Here is a 19,335-nt window from a genome sequence, read left to right as displayed (position 1 = left end):
AGCCCCGTTCCTTTTCCTTCGCCTTTTTCTGTCTCTTAACTGTCTCTCTCTGTGCCTCTGCCTCCGTTGTTCGGGTTTTACATCTGTCGCCTGGCCCCTCTTTTGCAGCTTTCGGCCAGGCCTTCTCGCTTGCCTCTTTCTCTTTCGCGACGTCATCCCGCGTCCACATGAGACACTTGTGAGGCAGGAACCCTTCCCAACCTTTTCCGCTCGCTCTTCCTTTGCCGCTTCGTCTGCTTCCTCGTCTCTCTTCTCTTTGTTTTCGTTGTTTCAGCCTTTCCCCGAGTTTTTTTCTGTCTCTCTCCTCCGGGCGTTTGTGCGTCCCTCCCTCTCTGCTGGAAAGGAAAATCTCGCGGGCGCCGGTCGCGCATGCGACTTTCTCCCTCTAGAGAAGTGCCTGGCCTCTGCGCGATTGTGCACCCGTATCGCTGCTCCTCTGGCTGCCGCCCTCCTGTCTGCTGTTGAGCAGGAGAAGGTCGCGGACAGAGATAAAAGGCGACCAGAGGAGACGAGAGGGAAGCGCAAAAGAGAGGAGAGAAGAACACGAGATGGAGACCAAGGCCGAGGCCGAGGAGGCGGTCTGTGGCGTGCCCGGTCGGCTTGGCCGTGAGGCAGCGCGCGCCGAAGAAGGGGAAAGCCAGAGGGAAGAAGGGGGAAGCCAGAGGATAGAAGGGGGAAGCCAGACGGAAGAAAAGGGGAGAGTCGACGGGGCAACCGCCTCTGGGATCGGCTGTCGGAGCTCTTCGCTCCGAGAGGAACACCGCAGCGCGCCCAACTCTTCCTGTTCTGGCCCCGCGGCCTCCGCCGCGTCTTCGCATCCTCGGTCGGAGGCATCGTCTACGCGTTGCATCTGTGCTTCGCGCGCTGTCCTGAGGTTCCACCCTTTCACCTTGAGCATCGACGTCTCCTTTTGGCGGAGGCTGGGAGAAACGAAACTGCGCGAGTGGCGCTTGCAGACGCCGTGGACCCCGTTGCTGGCTGTCTCGACGCCGAAACACTTTGTGTCGCGAGTCACGCCATCTCGCGCACCCGCGTCGTTTTCTCCGGGGGGACGAACAGAGTGGAGACGTGAGAAGGCTGGTTCTGCATCCCCCTGTTCACTGTCGCCGGCTATCTTTCGTCTCGATCAGAACGCCTTCGATCTTGCGTCTCACCCTCGCTTCCTCTCGTCCTCGTCGGACGCCTCCCCTGCGGCGCCCTGCTTCACAGGAGAGGTGCCGCTCCTCGGTTTCTTGTACAACTGCAATTCCTTGGAGCAGTTCAAAGCCTTCAACCGCCAGGCCGCCGTCTCTCAAATTCTGCAAGCACCTATTCTCTCCGCGAGTTCGCTTTCTTCTCAAGAGGTGAGACGAGGGTCGGCGTCTCCGGACGAGGCTCAAAACGCGTGCGGAGACTCGCCTGGCCTTCTTCAACTTCCTGTCTATGAAGACGCCTTCTGGGACTTCCCCTCCCGCACAGCTTCGCTCCACCAGCACAACCGTCCTGCGTCCACGGGATCCGCGTCCCTCGCACCTCAGTCTTCCCCTTCTTCTGCGTCGTCGCTTTCTCCTGCGTCTTCTGCCGTTGCCTCGGAAGCGGTTTCTGGGAGGCGTGACGCCCCGTGGCTGTCGCAGTGTCTGTACACTGCGTTGCCGCCCATCGCCTTGGCGTGTCGCTTTTTCCTCATCACCTTCATTGATCTGAAGGCATTTGTCGCCTTCTACTCCGTCGCCGTCCCAGCGGTGCGACCTGGCACAGACTTCGCGGTGCTGTCTCCGCCTCGGGGCGCCCTTCTGCAGGCTCACGGGGCCTCTCGCGGAGGGAAGCACGAAAAAAGGGAAAGGACATGTGGTCCCCAGAAAGGCGAAGAAGAGAAAGACGACAGAGCGAGAGAGGCCGAGGGCGAGGAACAGAGAGAGAAGAGAGAAGACGCGCAGAAGGGTGACGCCCTCGACGAAGACGCGAATCGCACGGAAACACGGCCTGCTGCCCCGGATTCAGCGACAGAGGACAGAACAAACAGACCGCGAAGCGAGGCAAAGGAACGAGAACGAGTCGAAGCGGAACGGCGTACAAGTGAAGAAGCAAGAAGTGATGAAGGGGGAGACGACGGAAACTTTACTTTAGATGAAATGGTTTCACTATCTGGACGCATTTGTACTCTGGATTCTGGAACGGCCTCTTGGCTTCAAGGCGGGGTGTTTCTTCTTCTAAAGAAAACAAACATCCCAGAAAAAGGAGGCGAGAGAGAAGGAAACGGCGAGAGAGGGCAGTCGTGTCTTTTTCTACCTTTGACGGCATTCGAACTTCTCGGTCCTCTGTTACCCGATATCTCTGCGTGGGAGATCGGGCATGCGTCGGCTGCGCGTTTCTTTCTTTCTTCCTCTCACCTTTCAGCTCTCTCCTCTCACCTTTCCAAATACGGTTCGCGTTCGTGTCCGATTTCGGCGGCGAGCACTCCCGCGCCTCCATTTCTGCGTTCGTCGGGTGTCTGTACACTGCATCTCTGCTACCTGGACCCGAGCGGAGACCCCCAGGCTCTCGGGTGGCCTCTCCGAAATCTTCTGCTTCTTCTTTCGGTTCGCTTTTCACTCTACAACAAAGTCCTGTCGCTCTTGTCGTTCCGCGATCTCTTGCTCCATCGTATGCTGTCGTCCTCGTCTCTGCCGCTCCACAGCCACGACAGACGAACCTCGTCTACCCTCGATTCACCCCTCCTTTCAGACAGCCAAAACGGAAGAACGAACTCAATGCCGTCTCTTCATTCTCTCGTCTTCCACGTCGCCATTCCTCCGCAACACGCGTTCATCGGTGCCCTCTCGGATCCTCTGCATCTCTCCCTTTCATCTTCTTCTCTCTCTTCTTCTGCCGGGTTGTCTCCCTCTGTTTCTCCCCGGTTGCCACTGCGAGGCGAAGGTATACAAGACGCGACTCACGGAGGCGATATCGACTCAATACAGGGCAGAGACCGCTGCAGACGGGATTCTCCTGTGTTTGACGAGGGGAAGGAAACTCTCGTTCCGCGTCTCAACCCCACAGTCGTCTCCGGTTGGCTTCGCCACGCCGGTGCGCCTCCAAGCAGCGCCGCTGAGTCCGCACGGAAGCCCTCTGCGTCGTCTTCTGCGTCTTCTACGGTTTTTGTCGTTGCTTTGCGGCGATATTTAGACGGGAAAGTGATCCAGAAAGACGCCGTGGAGCTGAACGTACAGCTCATTCGCTGGCGGCTGCTGCCTGCCTTCGAGCCCCGTCGGATCCAAGATCTTCGCGTGCTTCTTCTTGGCGCAGGAACCCTCGGATGCGGTGTCGCCCGTCTCCTGGTTGCTTGGGGAGTTAGGTAAGGCAATACGCACCGGAGGCAACACATCTGTCACGCTTTGTGTGCCTTCCTGTTTTTTTTATTTTCACGCGGCCTCGCTGTTTCCTGTCGCCTTCACCAGGGACTTCACCTTCGTCGACTCGAGCTGTGTCGCGCTTTCGAATCCTGCTCGGCAGTGTCTGTACACCTACGAAGACGCCATGCCTCAGGTAACAAGGCGAATCGTCTCTTTTCGTTCCGTCTCGTCCACAGAAACCCCTGAGCCGAATTCCGTGTCCTCCGCCCGGTGCCTGTGGGGCACCGAACAGGGCGCGAGCGCTGCGTGGTTTGTCTTGACGTTGCTGCCCTCACCCCGCAGAAACGCGGTTCCGCTTTCGGTCTCCATTCCGCGTCTTCAACATGTCTCCTTTCTGTTCGGAGTCGAGGTGCCGTGCCTTTCCGTTTCAATGCGTTTTCCCCTCTTCCTGTCGAAACCGGCTTCTTCCGAGCCGCCGCTCCTGGTGCTTCCTAAGCGTCTGAGGAGACCCGAGTTTCCCTCGTCGCCTTGCGCCAGCCGCGACAGCGAAGCGTATAAAAAAGCGTCTGGAGACACTCCGCTTTCTCCCTTCCGCATTCTTCCTTCTCAGGGAACGGGTGACCAATCGGGAGGCGAACCGGGCTCCAGCGGCGTGAAGAAAGTCGACGCGGCCTGCCGCCGCCTGTTGGCGATTCGCCCAGACTTGCGGTGCCGGGGCTTCGACCTCGAAATTCCCATGCCAGGTGCCTGAAAACGCGCGGGAAAGGCTCGGGGGGGGGGGGGGGGATTGCCTCTCAATCGCAGAACCCGAGGAACGAGAGCGACACACTTCCGTGGCGGTTCCTTCTCCTTTTCTGTCTGTCGCGGTTGCCTCTCAGAAATGTCGCCTCTCCCATTCTTCTGCCGGCACAGCTCCAGCAGCTTGAGATGTAGATAGATCGGCCCTTCTTTCTCTGGAAGGAGATACAGGCTGTTTTTGTACAGCGGATTCGTGAGTGTAACCTGTTTTGCTCTGACAGGGCATCCGCGCTTTGGCCACTCGACTCCGCCTGGTGGCCGCAGTCTTGAAGAGGCGCACGATCTTCTCGCGTCTTTGATCGATGAACACGACGTCGTCATGATGTTGACGGATTCCAAAGAATCGCGATGGCTAGCTTCCCTCATCGTCGCCGACAGGTGAGAGACCCAGCGCGGTCACGCCATACTCTCATTATCGACACAAGAAGAACGAGTCGATGCTCTTTCTCCTATTTATATATACACATATACATATATATATATATATATATACATATACATATATATAGTAGATGGCAGATGTCTCTCCGTAGCGTAGTTATCTCCAGCTCGGCATGTTTGTGTTTGTCAATCTATGGGCGTCTGTCTGTCGCCGTACAGGTGACTGTGCATGTGCGCGTTTGTGTCCATGCTGCTTCTTGCGAAGAGTTTAGGTCTTGAAGGCGGCCTCTTTTTTGCCGGGGTCTGTGGACGCGTGGTTTCTGCATTTCTTTGCTTCCGCGTGTGTCGCCTGTTTGTCGCTGGATCTCGCCTTCTGGGAAAATCGTGGAACTCCAGAGCGCTCGCAGAAGACGGCAGACGATGCGCGGCCCCGCTGGGCATGGCTGTCGGTCTCGGCTTCGACTCCATGGTGGTGATGCGACAGGGCTACGGCGGGAATGACTTGGGATGCTACTTTTGCAACGCCGTCACAGCCCCGGCGGACTCGCTGAGCAACAGGCAAGAGGAATACACCGGAAATGGAGAAAGCGGGGGTGCCGGGGAACACCTGCATCCAACAGAAAAGAGAAGGAAAGCGAGGGGAGGGTCGAAATTAAAGCAATCAAAACAGGTTCCAAGAGAGAAACCTATGCATGTAAGAGGGCAAGCGAGAGGAGAGAGAAGAGCGGACGGGCTGTCTCGGTTCGGACATGGTGTCTCTCCCGAGGAGCGGCCAAGAGTAGCAGCCTTTTCTCCGTTCTCGAATCGGATTTCCTCGACATCTCGCCTTGTGCACCAATTTTTTCGCCATCCGTTCTCGGCTTTTTCGCCTGCTGCTTCTCCCTGCTGCTGCGCTGTCGGTCCGTTTTCAATAGCCGCTCTCGCTGAATTCGCCTGGCGTCTCACTCGTGTGTCCCTTTCCTCCTCAGAACTCTCGACCAGCAGTGCACCGTGACGCGACCCGGCATCAGCAGCTTCGCATGCAGCGTCGCCGTCGAGCTTCTCGCGGCCTTGACTCAACATCCCAAGGGATTCGCTGCTCCTCACATTCCCTCCGATCCTCTCGCGTCCGTCCACCCTTCCTCGGAGTCTTCTCGCAGTTCTGCTTCGGGGTCAAGCGGCGCTGGCGTCAGGAGGCGCGACGAGGCGCGGCGAGGCAGAAGCGGAGAGAGGCACGTGGAGGACTTCTCGTGTATGGGAGCGACGCCCCATACCGTGCGAGGCTATTTCTCGAGTAAGGCTTTGCGTTTTGTGCGACAGCGCTCTGCAGTTAAATACTACAGAACTGAACTGTGTAAATACCACTTTTTTTTACGGTTCTATCGCAAACACTTAAACTGAGGACTCAAGTAGGTAGTACAGACCGTAGAGGGATTAATTATGTCCATCTGTGCATCTAAGTTGATACTCGGTAAAGGGAATCTAGCTTCAGATGTTATCTGGTTGGTACTGCATGCCTGGTGACTTATATTATGATTCGTATTAATGGGAGCACAGGTCCCTGGGTATCCAACCCAGTGCTCTGCCTTGGAAATTGAAACTAACCCACAGTTCAACCCTGTATTATTTAACTCAGTTAATTAGTGTTCGGTTTGAGATTCCGTACCAACCGACCTAAACTCTTGGACGGTTCTGTTTCGCGAGGATGAGCCTGCGCGCGACGCACCGAGCCTGCACGCGTCGAGATTTGTTTCCGTTTTCTGGTCTGCCCCCGTCTGATCTCTGACGCTTTTTCTTTGAGTCGGGGTCTGTGCATATCTGCGGGCGGTTCGGTTTCGGTGGTCCACGTCCTGCTCGTCCCACCTGTCTATGTGTCGTTTTAGGTTTTCGCATGCTGTCATTGGCCTCGGAGAGGAACCCGCAGTGCGTCTGCTGCTCCAATGCGATCTTGGAGAAATACCGCGAGAACCGCGTCCAGTTTCTGCGGGAGGTGATTGCCAGTTCCTCGGTTCTCGAAAAATATTCGGGCCTCGAAGAGTTGCAGAAGCAAATCGAGGCGCGAGGCGAGGACGCCGACGTCGTCTGCCTCAGCGACGAAGAAGAGGACGAAAACGAGTAGGGTGACAAGGGAGAGGAAACAGCCACAGACAAGGAAGAAGCAAAGTAACAAGGAGTGACGTCAGGGTGGAGAGGCAAGTCGAAGGACGGGCAGAGTGGGATCGACTCTCAGCAAGCTTAGCGGTGAAGACCAAGAAGAGAAACGGGAGACGAAGGAAATGAAGCGCCGCAAACGCGAATGACAGATTGTTGATTTTTTTGTTTTTTCTTGCATTGCCGAAGCCCCTTGACCTGGCACAGAAGTCTTTCTGTTTTTGTCGAACTGCGAAGAAAACGGGCAATCCCGTGTTCCTTCCTCTGTGGTCTTCGCCGCCTCGGCAAGCACGGTGCGTGTCTCTCCCGTTTTCGCCTCCTCTCTTTCCGTTATCCTCTTTCCCGCCTCTCTTTTCTCGGTCTCTTCTGCTCGCGCCCCACCCCCCGTCTCGTCTCTGCGTCGGTATCTCGCTCTCTCGTCATCTCTGTCCCCCAGCTGTTTCGTCTTCTCGAACTGGTGATAGAGCGATTCCCTTCCGTCCGGTTTCGCACCGCACGTACCTCCTCTGTCTACGTTCACACTTGTCGGCACTCCTTCTAGGCTCCAGAGCGCTGAAACCCGCGTTGATGAGTCGGGGATGCAGAGAGAAACGTAGCGGCTAAGCGGCAGACGGGAGGGAGGGGTTCGCCACGAAGACGCAGAAAGAAGGGAAAGTGTCGAAAACGCTCATAGAGAGCCCCGGAAGTTTGATGGAAACAGGAGGCGTTCTCTTCTTAGGCTAGACACACGGGGTGTTCTCACTTACGTTTCCTCTCCGGTGGTTGATGTGCGATCGACACAGTTCCCCACGCTCTCTCTGGAGTGGGCTCAGCGGATAGGAAGATTTAACACCGCCTCCCTGCGGGTGACTTTTACAGATATCGTCCATCAGAGAGGCAGTCCCCCTCTTGCTGCTGTCTTTAGAGTGAATTTGCACGGAGACGGCGCGTGTAGGATGTTCGCCTCACGAGTCCTTGCCGCCGACGAGGCGGACTTCCCAGCTGAAACGAAAGGGAAAGAATGGAAGCCGCAGTGACAAAGGCGGAGCGTCGCTGGTCGTGTTCCAGAGGGTGCGAAACACGAAAAAGTCGATGAAAAGCGTAGCGGTCTGCGTGACGTAACACGGTGTACCTACAGCGTTCTTTGACGAAACGTGTAGATCCTTTATCGTTTCGGTGGTAGATCGGGGTGGCGTTGAGGGTGGAAGTCCGTTTGAAAAGCGAGGTGTAAATCATTGTCAGGCCATGAGGACGCCCGAGGAGGAACCCAATACAGAGGTTGCGCCCTCGCTCTACGCACCAGGATATGCGCGCATTGTTCTCAGACGTGACCATGTTCCTCTCGAACCAAACACAACAGAGGCGCCTGTCGGTGTAAATCTTCTCCTCCGGGGACAAGAAGGCGCCTCCCATGGAGGAGAGTCTAAAACTGAGAGGCGACTAAGCCCGATTAAATCGGTCATCGCAGTCGAGCTACGCGCCATGACCTGCTGTCACAAAGGAGGCGCATTCTAACGCAAGACCGGTCCGCAGCAACCCAAGTTGCACGACGGCACGGGTTCTTCAGGCGCCTTTCCAGTCACAAGCATCACGAAATCGAATTTCAGAGAAAACGGTTTCCTCGTTGAAGGCTGCAACAGAAAAGTTGTGTGTGTGCAAGAGGGACGGGTCAGGGCCGTTACGCACAGCCCAGCTGAGTTTTGTGGAGCTGAGAAAGTGGAGATACCTTTCTCTCTGTTATCGTTCCGCCCTCGTGTGCGCCACACCGTCCACGAGTGTCTGCCGCCGTGTCCGTTAGGAGGAAAACGGAGAAAACAAAAGGGTTCTGACCTGACACAGGGGCCAGATCTTTGCCTCACTGATAAATCAGGGAAGACAGAGGGAATCTGCTGAGATCAATCAGCGAAAACGAGGCAACCTTGCGCGGAAAAAACAGCCTGACCGACGAAGGATTTCCTGGACATTTCCTAGTAAGGGTGGGATAGCGCAGACAGATTCCTATCTTGATCCTTCACATGCAAGTTATCGTTCCATTCTGGGATCTCACCTCCGCAATGAGGACAGTCACTACCGTAAAAACGTCTACACGCATACACATCCTTCCACACAAATTCCGTTATTACGCCAGCATGTGTTTCACGGAACTAAAACGGCTAAACACGAGACGTCCACTGCTCAGAGATCTGAGTCCGTTTGCTTCCGGCTTTTCTCCCAAGCAAGAAGTCTACGGCTGCATTATACACGCGAGAGGGAAACGCGAACGTTAACATCTCTCTGTTTTCCTCTGCCCCCAAGTGTCGATCGTCCATCTGCTAGAGGTCCTGTGCGGTTCTCAAGCAGCGTGTATCTCTCGTTGTCTGTCGGTCTGTACGCCGCTTTCCTGATTTTCGTGTCCTTCGTGGCGTCTTCTTTCTGCGTCACTTTTACCGTTCCCTTCGCTCCTGTGTGCCTCAGTGACAAAACAGTCAAATCGAGAGACGGGACTTCCGATCTCCCTGCGGCGGCCCGGTGACACCCTGCGTGGAATCCCCAGTTACCGTTTTCGTTTCACACAGATGCTTTTTTCTCGTCTCTGGTTTGGCTGCAGCCTGTGTGGTTGGTGCTCCAAGTCTTGACGCTTTCTTAGTCTGGCCGTCATGGACATACCGGAACGAAAGGACCTACGCTAACCTGGAGTTGCGCTACGGATGTAGCGTCCAGGCGCGGGGTGCTAAGATAATGCAGAGCCTCTCTCCTCCAGTTGTTTTTTGCTGAGTGGAGGGGTGGTTTCCAGAACCAATCGATCACAGGCGAAGCGCCTTCAATGTTCCGCCTTTTCTCCTCGTGGGTCTACTCTGTTGAGTCGATATATATATATATATACCTATATATGTCGTGTATAAACAAGCAAGTTGGCTGGCGTACATCGAAGTCAGGACAGCAGAGGAAACCCTCATCGGTTGTTCGGGTTTGCACCATGAGCTTCATGTGCGATCGGCGGGAAAGGTTTGCCTCGTTTTCCCCGGTTTAAGGCCATGTCACATGGAAGACTCGTTTTCCTGAACGCCCCAAGCACATAGGGCGTCGATACTTTCAGCAAATCAGCGATTCTCGTCGTTCCCCTCCTTACTGATCCCCCTCATCAGTGAAGACACGTCCAGCAGGTACATCCCCTTTTTCGCCGGATGTGCGCGGGGAAGTTGGTACATCGGACTTCCCCCCGCTTCTGTATGCGTGTAAGTGTAGTTCGTCACCTGTGTGGAGCTCTTCGACTGGCCTTAGCATTCATTGTTGTATATCCGAGGGGAGACCAAAAATAGGCATTCTACAACACCTCTTACACGCGAGCGCACGACGCGTCGCGTGTGCTTTTCTAAGGGGCACGAAACCCAGCACGGACTTCAACGCCACCTGGAACCTGTTCTTCATCACCTTCGTTTGCGCGTCTCGCACTCCTTTGCTTCGTTGCCTTCTAGATCTTTCATCGCGTCCTGCGCCGAACACGAGACAGCGTGAAGAACGCCGAGATGGAACAAGAAGTGGAGCGTCTCTTTGCTTCTTGTTCAGCGCACATCGATCCTCCGAGATTCGCTCTTCGTCCTCGCTTCTCCCGTGCGGTCCAAAAAGAGAGAGACCGTCTCTTACGGGACTACACGTAGTTTTGCAAGCGACATAGACCACCGCAGCGACGTCGGTTCTGGAGTTTCCTTTCCCGAAGCGAGGGCGGGCGTTGAGATCCGGGGTGTGTCTGGCGCGTCGTCGGATTTTACGCAGTCTCTGCCTTTTTTGCCCGGCCGTTCCCATTCTTTCCCTCTCCTCTCTCGCGTGTTCCCTTTCGCGTGCATATGGATCTGTCTTTTCGTTTGATCCCTTCCTCTCCGCGTCGCTGTGTTGTGCTTGGTGGTTTATCCTCTGTGGTCGACCCCGTTTCTCGGTTTCGTTTCTTTTTCGCACGCTTTTCTTCCCCGCCCGCGCGATGGACGACGATACGCCCTCGCCGGTTACGGCGGTTGTTACCCGCTGGATGGGCTTCATTTCCGGCGTGTTGACAATCATGTTGTGGTGTTTGGTTCTCCCGACGACGAACGCGTCGATTTCGATTCCCGGGCACTTTCTCGACGACGTGAATCGCAACACGTGGCGCATGCAACTCTTTTCTTTCGCTCCAGACGTCTTCATCGACATGTGGACACCCTTCGTGATGGGTTTGACTTCCGTCCTGTGTCACTTTGAGTCGTTCGACCTGTCGCTGATCACAGCAAACTTTGCGCGGTTCTTCCTGTGGAACTTCGTCATGGCTCTCTTCGGCAACCTGGGATACGCGGGAGGCATGGGCGTCGTCGTCGGAAGCGTCACTCTCCTGACTACGCTCTTCTCGCTCATCTGCATTTTCCTGTGCGACGAACCCGCCAAGTTGGGCATCCGCTTTGGGAAGAGAAGCGATAGCATGAGTTTCTAAAGCAAGGAGAACGGAACGAAGCACATGAAAGGCAAAATACGACGCCAGGGGCCTGCGGCAGTATTTCCGAGAAAAGCCGGATGTGTCCACGGTGTGTGTGTCGCGGGCCATCAGGATCTGTTTTTTCGTCGGCGTCTCTTCGGTGGTGGAGCAGGAAAGCCGCCTGCCAGAAAGCAACTTCGGCAGGGATGAGCAAGAGTGGACTTCTGGTGCAGGCTGTCTGAAAGTGGAAAGGCAGCAGGCTACGCAGAAACACAAGGACAACGGAGGCGGGGGCACACAGAGAGGATACAGTGAACTGGGCGTCTGTGGAAGAGACGACGCCCTTTCCGCAGGGAACAAAGAGCAGGAACTCAGAACATGTGGGAGGAAAGCACCGGCGCGAGGGCCATGATTTCCAGGAAGGGGAAAAAGGGTGCCTCACGACGAGAGCCAGCAGTCATATGTGTGTTTTGAGTGGTAGTACGCTTCGCTTGGCTGTCCTCTCCCTCACATCTCTAGAGAGAAGGGGGAGCATCCGCATCTTGTCTTTTGTTTATGTTCTTTCGTCCGATCAGAAGCGAGGAAAAGCTTTAGCAGGTATGGCTTTCCTCTTCTGCGTCATTTGTCGTCAAGACAGAGAGGACGTGCTGCGGCTGTTCGCCGCTTCCTGTGGTGCATTTCCGCAAGGAAAAAAATAGGAAAAAGGTAACAGAGGGGAAAGAGGAGTCGAGTCAGTGACAAGATGCATCTTTTCCAGCTCTTTCTCCAAGGCCAGATGCACAGAGCTCTAGGTATTTTCTTGTGTCTCTATAGGCAACGTCGGGCCCCGCGGCAACAGTGTGAAGTGCCTGGTTGGATGTTTTCTCTTTTCTTCCTCCGTTCGTAGGCGAGAGAAGCTTCCTTGGGGTGTGGACTGATATTAGAAGAAAGAAAAGGAGGGATAGGGTTCACAGTCGACCGGTATCCTTGTCTTTCTGATGGACCGAGGGAAGATCTCAGCACGCCTACGAGATGCCCCCCCTAGAGACAAAAGTAGCAAAGGGTGTGTGAAGACTTTTTTTTGTCCGGTGGTACCTCATTTTTCCTGTGGAACAGAGAGAGGAGCACTCAGGCTCTCCACGCTTCTGTGATTTAAGAAAAGGAAACAGGTAGAAGATTTTCTTGGTGAGGGTAGCAACTTCGGTAGGGCGTTCTGCCTAGGTCGGGGAATGTGTCCTCAGGTCGAGAGAGAACAAGGCAGATGAAAGACAAGACAGGGGGTGTAGACGAGAAACGGAGGGGGAAGTCCCACTCGGTTCGGAGTGTCGAAAAAAGCGGGTTCCTCCATGGGAGTCCTGTATGTCATCCCGATTTACCCCGTTTGTTTTGCACGTTTGTCGTTCCGTTTGTTTCAAGGGAAAACACAAAAGGGAGACACCTCCCATGACGCCTCTCTCTCTGACTCTGACATGACCTCGATAGTGATATGTGAGGGGTCAGATCGCGAGGCGAGGGCTGCATGAAGTCTCGCCCGGCAATCTCTTCGTCCACTCCAACTAGAGAGTGCGTTCTGACTCGTGCCTCTCGTTTGCCGTTGGTTTCTCCAACGCACCTCGACAACTGCATTTTCTGTGTTTGACTTCCTTCCGTCATCCGAAAGTGCGTAGGAGAGCAAATAAATAACTACACTTACATCTACCCATATATATATATATGTACCTATGTAAGTTTATAGGCCCACCGCTCCTGTATCTTGGCCGGCGCTCCACGTGTACGTACACAGTCCAGATGAAGGCTGTGTGAAAGACATTTCGTAGGTGTATCGTTGAAAGCTACGTGCGCGGGTAAAGTGTCACTGCGGCAGGTCCACGCAGGCGACTGGAATGACGCGGAGAAACGCGCGCGGTTGCCAGCTCGCCTGCGAGCCGAGACACGGAAGAGGAACTCGACGGCGGTTCGACAGAGAAGGAAGGTGTAAGGCAGAGAGTGTAATTTCAGTTAGGAAAAGATGAGAAACAAAGAGACGAACACAGAGGGAAGGAGAGAAACCGCCGGGAGCGAGGTCAGACCAGCCTTTCGCGCCTCGTCTCTCGTGGTGCTCTGTCCCCGCTCTCTCCTCCCCCCACGGTCACACACACGAGACCCCAAAAAGCGCCGAGAAAATGAGCTGTACGTACACCGCTTGGCGAGCCCTCAGAGTCGAGACGCTTTCGTCCGCGCATGCACAAGTCCGCCCCACACAAACACGCGTGAATGTGCGCTTTCTCGTGAGCCTTTGCGAAACGTTGTCCTTGAAGCAACGGGCTTACGTGCGCGGCTTCTCCTTCTTCTCCTTGAAAAGAGCAAGCAGAGAAGCTCCCGCAACCTTCACCACCTTGAAACGCACACCGGGAATATCACCGACGGCGTGGCCACTTCGACCGAAACCTGCCACCAAGACTTCGTCGTTCTCGTCGATGTAGTTCAAGGAGCCATCACGAGGAACGAAAGCAGTGATCTTTTTGCCGTTCTTAATCAGTTGCACGCGAACGCACTTACGAATAGCTGAGTTGGGCTGAGAACACGACACAGAAGAGAACACCAACATCCAACGACGCACTGCAAGCATTTACACTCATGTGCAAGTAGAGATTATACGCTGCGCACAGGCACGCATGCACAGACACAGATATATACATATATACAGATATATATAGGCTGTAGCAGCGCCGGGCCGAGACCCCGACGGACCGCGAGAGTAAAGAACAGGGTCACACGTAAGACTTCACGCACAGACAGAATATGAATGGAGCCGCCAGGGCGACTGAGAGAGAAACTACTATTTGGGTAGCGCAGGCACCAGACACCGGAGGGAGATGGCAGACAGGCGACCGGCCTCCACAACCTACATAACACATTCCCTCTTTCCTTTCTGCTATTCCCGACACCTTCACGTCCGTTCACGGCCGACACACAATGATCGCTGAAACGTAGAGTGCATGCACGTGGGGAGGCAGGGAGAACCCCATGCGGAAGCGCAGAAAGGAGACCCTTCTCCTCTCCTATCGCACGGTGTGTTCACATCCCACCCCGCCTCGCTCTCTCTTCCCACTCCCACCGCCAGTGCGGGCGACAGAGGAGCTGCCACACACCACACTCAGAAGCGGCGAAGCGGAAACAGAGAGCAAAGAGGGGAGGGCGTCTCCACGTGGAAGAAAACTTCTCAGTCTTCCCCTCCCGTGACACTCCACGCGCTCCGAAAAAACAGCGCGAGAGCAACGCCTATGAAGGGGAACTACATGTATATATACATATATATACATATATATACATATACATATATACATGCGTATGCATCCTTCAAAAGTGTCAATGAAAACAGCGATATTTGGGGGAAAGCAGAGAGCCGACGGCCGGAGCCTCGGGATAGAAATGCATCACAGATGAGTGGAACAACGGGGAAAAGAAGTCAATACGGGGCGAGAGAGAAAAGCGACTATTTTTGACTCGCGAGACGAGGCTCGCCATAGGATTTGAAGGGGCCAGAAAGATGAAAACCCTGAGGAGCCAGCTGAAGCGTCTGGGACGCACCTGCTTAGCTTCAATACCCAGCTTCTCGACGACGATGCCCTTGGCGTGGGAGCTGCCTCCGAACGGGTTCGCCTTCCACCTGAAGAAGCCAGGGGAAAGTGAATCCTTTTCTTGTGACTTGTGTCCAGAGCAATGTACGAAAACCAAACAGGCACGGCTGTGTCAAAACGTGCACGGAGGCAGGCCGATGTGGCCAGGTCAGACTCTCAACGTCGAGAGAGGAGGCACGCGTGGGGGGCCCGCAGTATCCGAGAGAATCAGAATACACGCGTAAAACTAGAAACGCGCGGAAAAGCGCGAACAACCGGGGCCGTCACGCACGGCATGCCATCAACTGCCCGAGAAAACGCAGAAGGGAAACAGGGAAAGATGCTGACACTGCCACAACACCACAGCGCCTGCATGCTCTAGGCCTATTCTCGAGAGAAAAGAATGGAGAGAACATCAAGGAGCGGACGAACGAAAGACCCAGGTGCTGTGGTAGAGATGCAGCTCAAGGTAAGGACACCTGAGGAAACGAAGAGGAAATGCCACTACACTAAGTGCGTGAGAATTACTTCGTGATTCGATTCGCTCCACGGAAAGAAGAGAGCTTGCTCACCTGGTGCCCAAATGCGCCTTCTTGTACGTCTTGTCGGCCCACTTCTGCACCCTGCGGCGCGAGCGGAGCTTGCGAGCAGTACGAATACCGTTAGGCTTTCCTGAACGAGAAGCAACACAGGAAAGCAAACGCTCTTCCTCACTTCATCTTGGCGAATCAGGCGCCGCCAGCTGAATCCCACTGCGGAAAACGACTCAACCACGAAAACGAACTCAAGAACGAAGAACACAGGGCACATCGAGGTGTATGTACACTGCCAGATGGCAGCAAACGAACTCGGGTGTACGTACACCACTCCTCTTTCCACTCCGCATGCCAGTCGGCCGCTGTTTTGCACAACGGCAACGCACGTCCAACCAGGTTCCCCCATATCTCACTAAGGCACTACCGATTGCCTCCCCGCTGATCCAGTGGGGTGACGAAAGTGGAGAACAAAGAACCTATTCTGTTTCCCTCTCTAGCTACACAGGATGCCACGCGTCAACGAGAGGCCGCCAGACGAAGCGAAACGAAGAAGGGACAAGCAGCAGCAGCAACGCTGGAAGCGCGGCGTGAGTGGGGCCGTAGGGCCCGCGCCCGTCTCCTCGAGGAGACAGGAGCATGTGGCATTTGCTTGCAACATTCGAGAGGAGACAAGGAAGGAAACCACGCGGACGCGACTTCGAAAACAGGGACGAGAGAGCTACAGGCCGCCGCATGCACTCTTCGCGCTGGCTTCTGCCCCACTGGCGAGGAGGAGGCACGTCGAACACGCGGAAGCGGAGCCCCAAAGAGGGAATCCGAACACGACAGCGCAAGACCTCGGGCACACAAAGCGGCGAAGGCATTCCTTTGGAGAGTAAGAGCGAAGTAGACACCTTCCCCGTGCGACGTGGCCATCTCTGTAAACCCGGGAGAGGCGGTGCGCAACTACGTGCGCGTTCTTCACTGCCAGTCACAAGGGGGCGTTCCGTGCTCTACGCAGAGACAGGTTTGGAGTCACAGGGCGACGGCAAGGAAGGCACGAGCGAAGGAAAAATCCCAGAGAGACAATAACCCTCGAAAAGGAGAGAAGCGCTCGCCCGAGAACGTCCGAGCGGAGCCCCACGCGCCCCCTGCTGTTGCGGAGAATTGTGCGCTGTGTGGGAGAGGGAAGCCGGAGAGAAGAAACGGAAGAAGAGCGAGCGGCAGAGAGATCTCGAAGCGTAGAACTCACCCATTTTTGTAGAGGCTCCTTGACGACAACTAGGGACGAGTGGCTAGAGGCATCATGGAAAACAAGTAAACGCCGTGGTCGCCTCTCCGCTCAGTTCGCGCCTTCCACAAAACCCTCCCCCCGGCGTTCGATTTCCTCATCCACTCCGCCATAAATGCTCCGCCTGCGCATGCTCACGGCGACTGCCCGGTGGCCATCCCAGGCACAGCGAACAGATTTTCGGATCTCGGAGGATGGTCTGAATATAAGCCGAAACTGTGCATTCTACAAGCAAGCTGCCGTTATCGTGTGCTGGCAGACAGGTAATAGCAAGTACTGTATTTTGCTGCTACTATCTCTCCTTCTCGCGTGTGACTGTTCCACGCTGCCGTTCGTTGCAGAATTCCGCACGGCGTTGTCCACCCTTCCCTCGCGACTCTCGCCTCACTTTTCCGTTTCTCTACTTCCCTTTCGCTGTTTCGTTTCTTCCATCTTTCCTCTATCTTGCTTTTCTTCTACTTGTCTGCTGCCACTCTTCTAGCTCCTCTCTCAGCCCTTCTATCTCGCTTCTACCTCCCTTCTTTTATCTCCCTTCTCTCTCTTCTTCTCCTCTCCATTCTTGTTCTACCTCTTCTCCTCCCTCTTCTTCTCTCGGTCCTTCTTGTTCTTTTTCTCCCTCTTCCTCCTATTTTTCTCTCTCTTGGTCTCTCTTCTCTCTCTTCGTCTCTCTTCTTCTTCTCTCTCTTCTTCTTCTCTCTCTTCTTCTTCTTTCTCTTCTTCTCCTCCTCTCTCTTCGTGTATCTCTCTCCCCTCTCGTTTCTTTTATCTCTCCCTTCGTGTCTCTCTGTCTTCCTTGATCTATTCTCGTTGTCTCGCTCTTCCTTTTTCTGTTTATCGCTCCACACACACACACGCTCCCTGGGGCTGGACACTGGATCCGATTTTTGGAGAGGCTCGCCACAACAGACTGCCGATTTTTTGTGGCTTCTCTGTTTCCAAGTGGCAGTGCCTGGTGTATGTGAGCTCCTTTGAAGCTAGGTTCTGTAATATTCGCGAAGGAAAACACTTTCTTTTTTGGTAGCACCGGGAGATAGAACCACACATAAACCGCCTTCTGTGAATGTTGTGCGAAGGCCACACCAGTTCTGGCTACATACGGCTTGATGGCAAGTCGCAGAGCGGGGGACAGAGAGACACTCGACAAAACAAGTGTTTCCTTCAATACGGTACCTGAGCCACCGACTACGACCTTTTTTCGGTTTCCTGCATGCATTCAGATGACCACCTGAAGCTGTTTTGCACAATCTCTCAATAAATATAGATCCATATATGGATACACAAATGTAGCTGAAGAGGGAGAGAGTCATCGCACTATCCGCTGGACGTAGTGTCGCAAGCGTTGCATATACCTATGTTTAAGTAGGAATACATGTATATACATATATAGATGAAGAAAGGATTGATTTTGCTGAGTCGAAGTAAGGCTGTTCTGTGTGAAATGTCAACTCTGACGGGGACCCCGAGAAAGCACATGACGAGGCTTACGCGAAGAAAAGTAAAACCCTCAGTTCGAGCTCGACGCGGCGAGATCTTCCTTAGACTTTAGAACAGTTGAAAAAACACCCCGCTGGGCGGGTGATGATAAGGCCGCACACGCCCCAAGTGGTTGTTCATCACTTTTACCTTCACAGCTGTCGAGGGTGGGACAGCACTCAGTTGGAGCAGAACCTCGCAGGATGAGTCGAAGCATCACTGCTGTGCACCATGACTCTTTGACGCTTCACACGGCAGAGAAACCTTCGTGTTTAGGCACAGCTGGGAACCTCTTTTCGTCTCGTCTTCAGTGACCAAGTAACCACGCCAGACTGATTCCAGCGCCGGCTTCCTCGCGGAGTGCCTGTATTAGGCATCTCGGCTAGTTCTCTGCAGCTCTTGCCTTGAATTCATGTACGCTTTATTGAAGTCCGCATGCAGCTTCGCGGGCTTTACGAGCCTTCCTCGGAGGAGCCGCCTCTTCTTCGAGAAACCTCGCCTAGCATCACTCTTGCCTCTCCACAGCGACGACGAAGACTCGGCTACATGGAAACCGCAGGCCGTTCCCTGCGTGACTCCTTTGTTCGTCGGCTCAAACAACAGATTTTTCTCGTTTCCCGTGTTTTCCACAAAACTACGGATCCGCGTATATCCTGCGTAGGAGGGGAGAAGGAGGAACGGCGAATCGATTCGGGGTAGAGAGAAACGAAAGGTCTTCACTGTCCATTCGTTCCTAAAAATCACTTCTTGACGGTTGGGAACGCAAATCTTCCCTCATTTTGTGTGTCCCTTCCTCGTTGAATCTTACACGCCCTTTGACAGTTTAAACGTGACCGCTGCCGGCAAATGATATTCTTCGTCTTCTGACTCTTCTCTGTGTGCGGAGAACTTTGAAGCCACTCGTTTCTCCAGCTTATCTTGCTCATACTTACCGTCGTTTCTCGTGCACGCTTTTATGACCTTATCATCTCTGCTGGACGTCCTCTCTGACTCTCGAAGTGCGCCTGTGTCTCTCTCCTCTGCGTTCTGTCTTTATCGCCTTTCTTCCTCGTACTCCTCTTCATCTCCCGTGTACTCGAGATCTCTTTTCTGCTGGCCTTGTTATCCCTCTCTTCCTCACCTGGTTGCCAGTCCAATCTATCTTCCAGGCGTTCACTGTTTTTCTTCCTGACCTTTTTTTTCTTGTATCCTCTTCGAATATCCTTTCTCTAGCTTTCCCTTCTTGTGCTTCCTCTGCGTTTTACCTGCGGTCCCCGCATAGACATTTCGCAGTCTCTCTCTTGATCTCCCTCTTCTTCTCTCTTGTTCTGCCGCTTGATCTCCTTCGTGATCTCACTCTTTCTCTCTCTTGTCCCTCCTCTTCCTCCCTCCTAATCTGTCCCTTTTTCTCTCTGGTTCTCCCTCCTGGTCTCTCTCTCGTTCTCCCTCCTGGTCTCTCTCTTGTTCTCCTTCAGTTTCT

General features: G+C 54.4%; 3 protein-coding genes across 3 annotated transcripts; 2 read left to right on the top strand and 1 right to left on the bottom strand.

Annotated features, from left to right (window-relative positions):
- Window positions 1–548: 548 nt before the first annotated feature.
- On the top strand, window positions 549–6,588 carry NCLIV_030510 (putative thiF family domain-containing protein; the record flags this gene model as incomplete). Its single annotated transcript, XM_003883247.1, has 8 exons — window positions 549–1,920; window positions 2,377–2,622; window positions 3,145–3,313; window positions 3,417–3,504; window positions 3,922–4,054; window positions 4,331–4,487; window positions 5,459–5,763; window positions 6,353–6,588. The coding sequence occupies 8 exons, from the start codon at window positions 549–551 to the stop codon at window positions 6,586–6,588; spliced, it is 2,706 nt and encodes a 901-aa protein (XP_003883296.1).
- A 3,966-nt stretch (window positions 6,589–10,554) lies between these two features.
- Window positions 10,555–11,037, top strand: NCLIV_030500 (conserved hypothetical protein; the record flags this gene model as incomplete). The annotated part of the gene is made up of 1 exon (XM_003883246.1): window positions 10,555–11,037. The coding sequence occupies one exon, from the start codon at window positions 10,555–10,557 to the stop codon at window positions 11,035–11,037; it is 483 nt and encodes a 160-aa protein (XP_003883295.1).
- Window positions 11,038–13,303: 2,266 nt separating this feature from the next.
- Window positions 13,304–16,368, bottom strand: NCLIV_030490 (30S ribosomal protein S12, related; the record flags this gene model as incomplete). The annotated part of the gene is made up of 4 exons (XM_003883245.1): window positions 13,304–13,552; window positions 14,569–14,647; window positions 15,170–15,269; window positions 16,365–16,368. 4 exons carry the CDS (start codon window positions 16,366–16,368, stop codon window positions 13,304–13,306), a joined length of 432 nt encoding a protein of 143 aa, XP_003883294.1.
- Between the last annotated feature and the right edge of the window lie 2,967 nt (window positions 16,369–19,335).

Source organism: Neospora caninum, chromosome VIII, assembly GCF_000208865.1.
Source record: "Neospora caninum Liverpool complete genome, chromosome VIII".
NCBI lineage: Eukaryota > Apicomplexa > Conoidasida > Eucoccidiorida > Sarcocystidae > Neospora > Neospora caninum.
The sequence above is the reverse complement of the archived record's forward strand: the minus strand, read 5'-3'. Positions and strand labels throughout refer to the sequence as shown.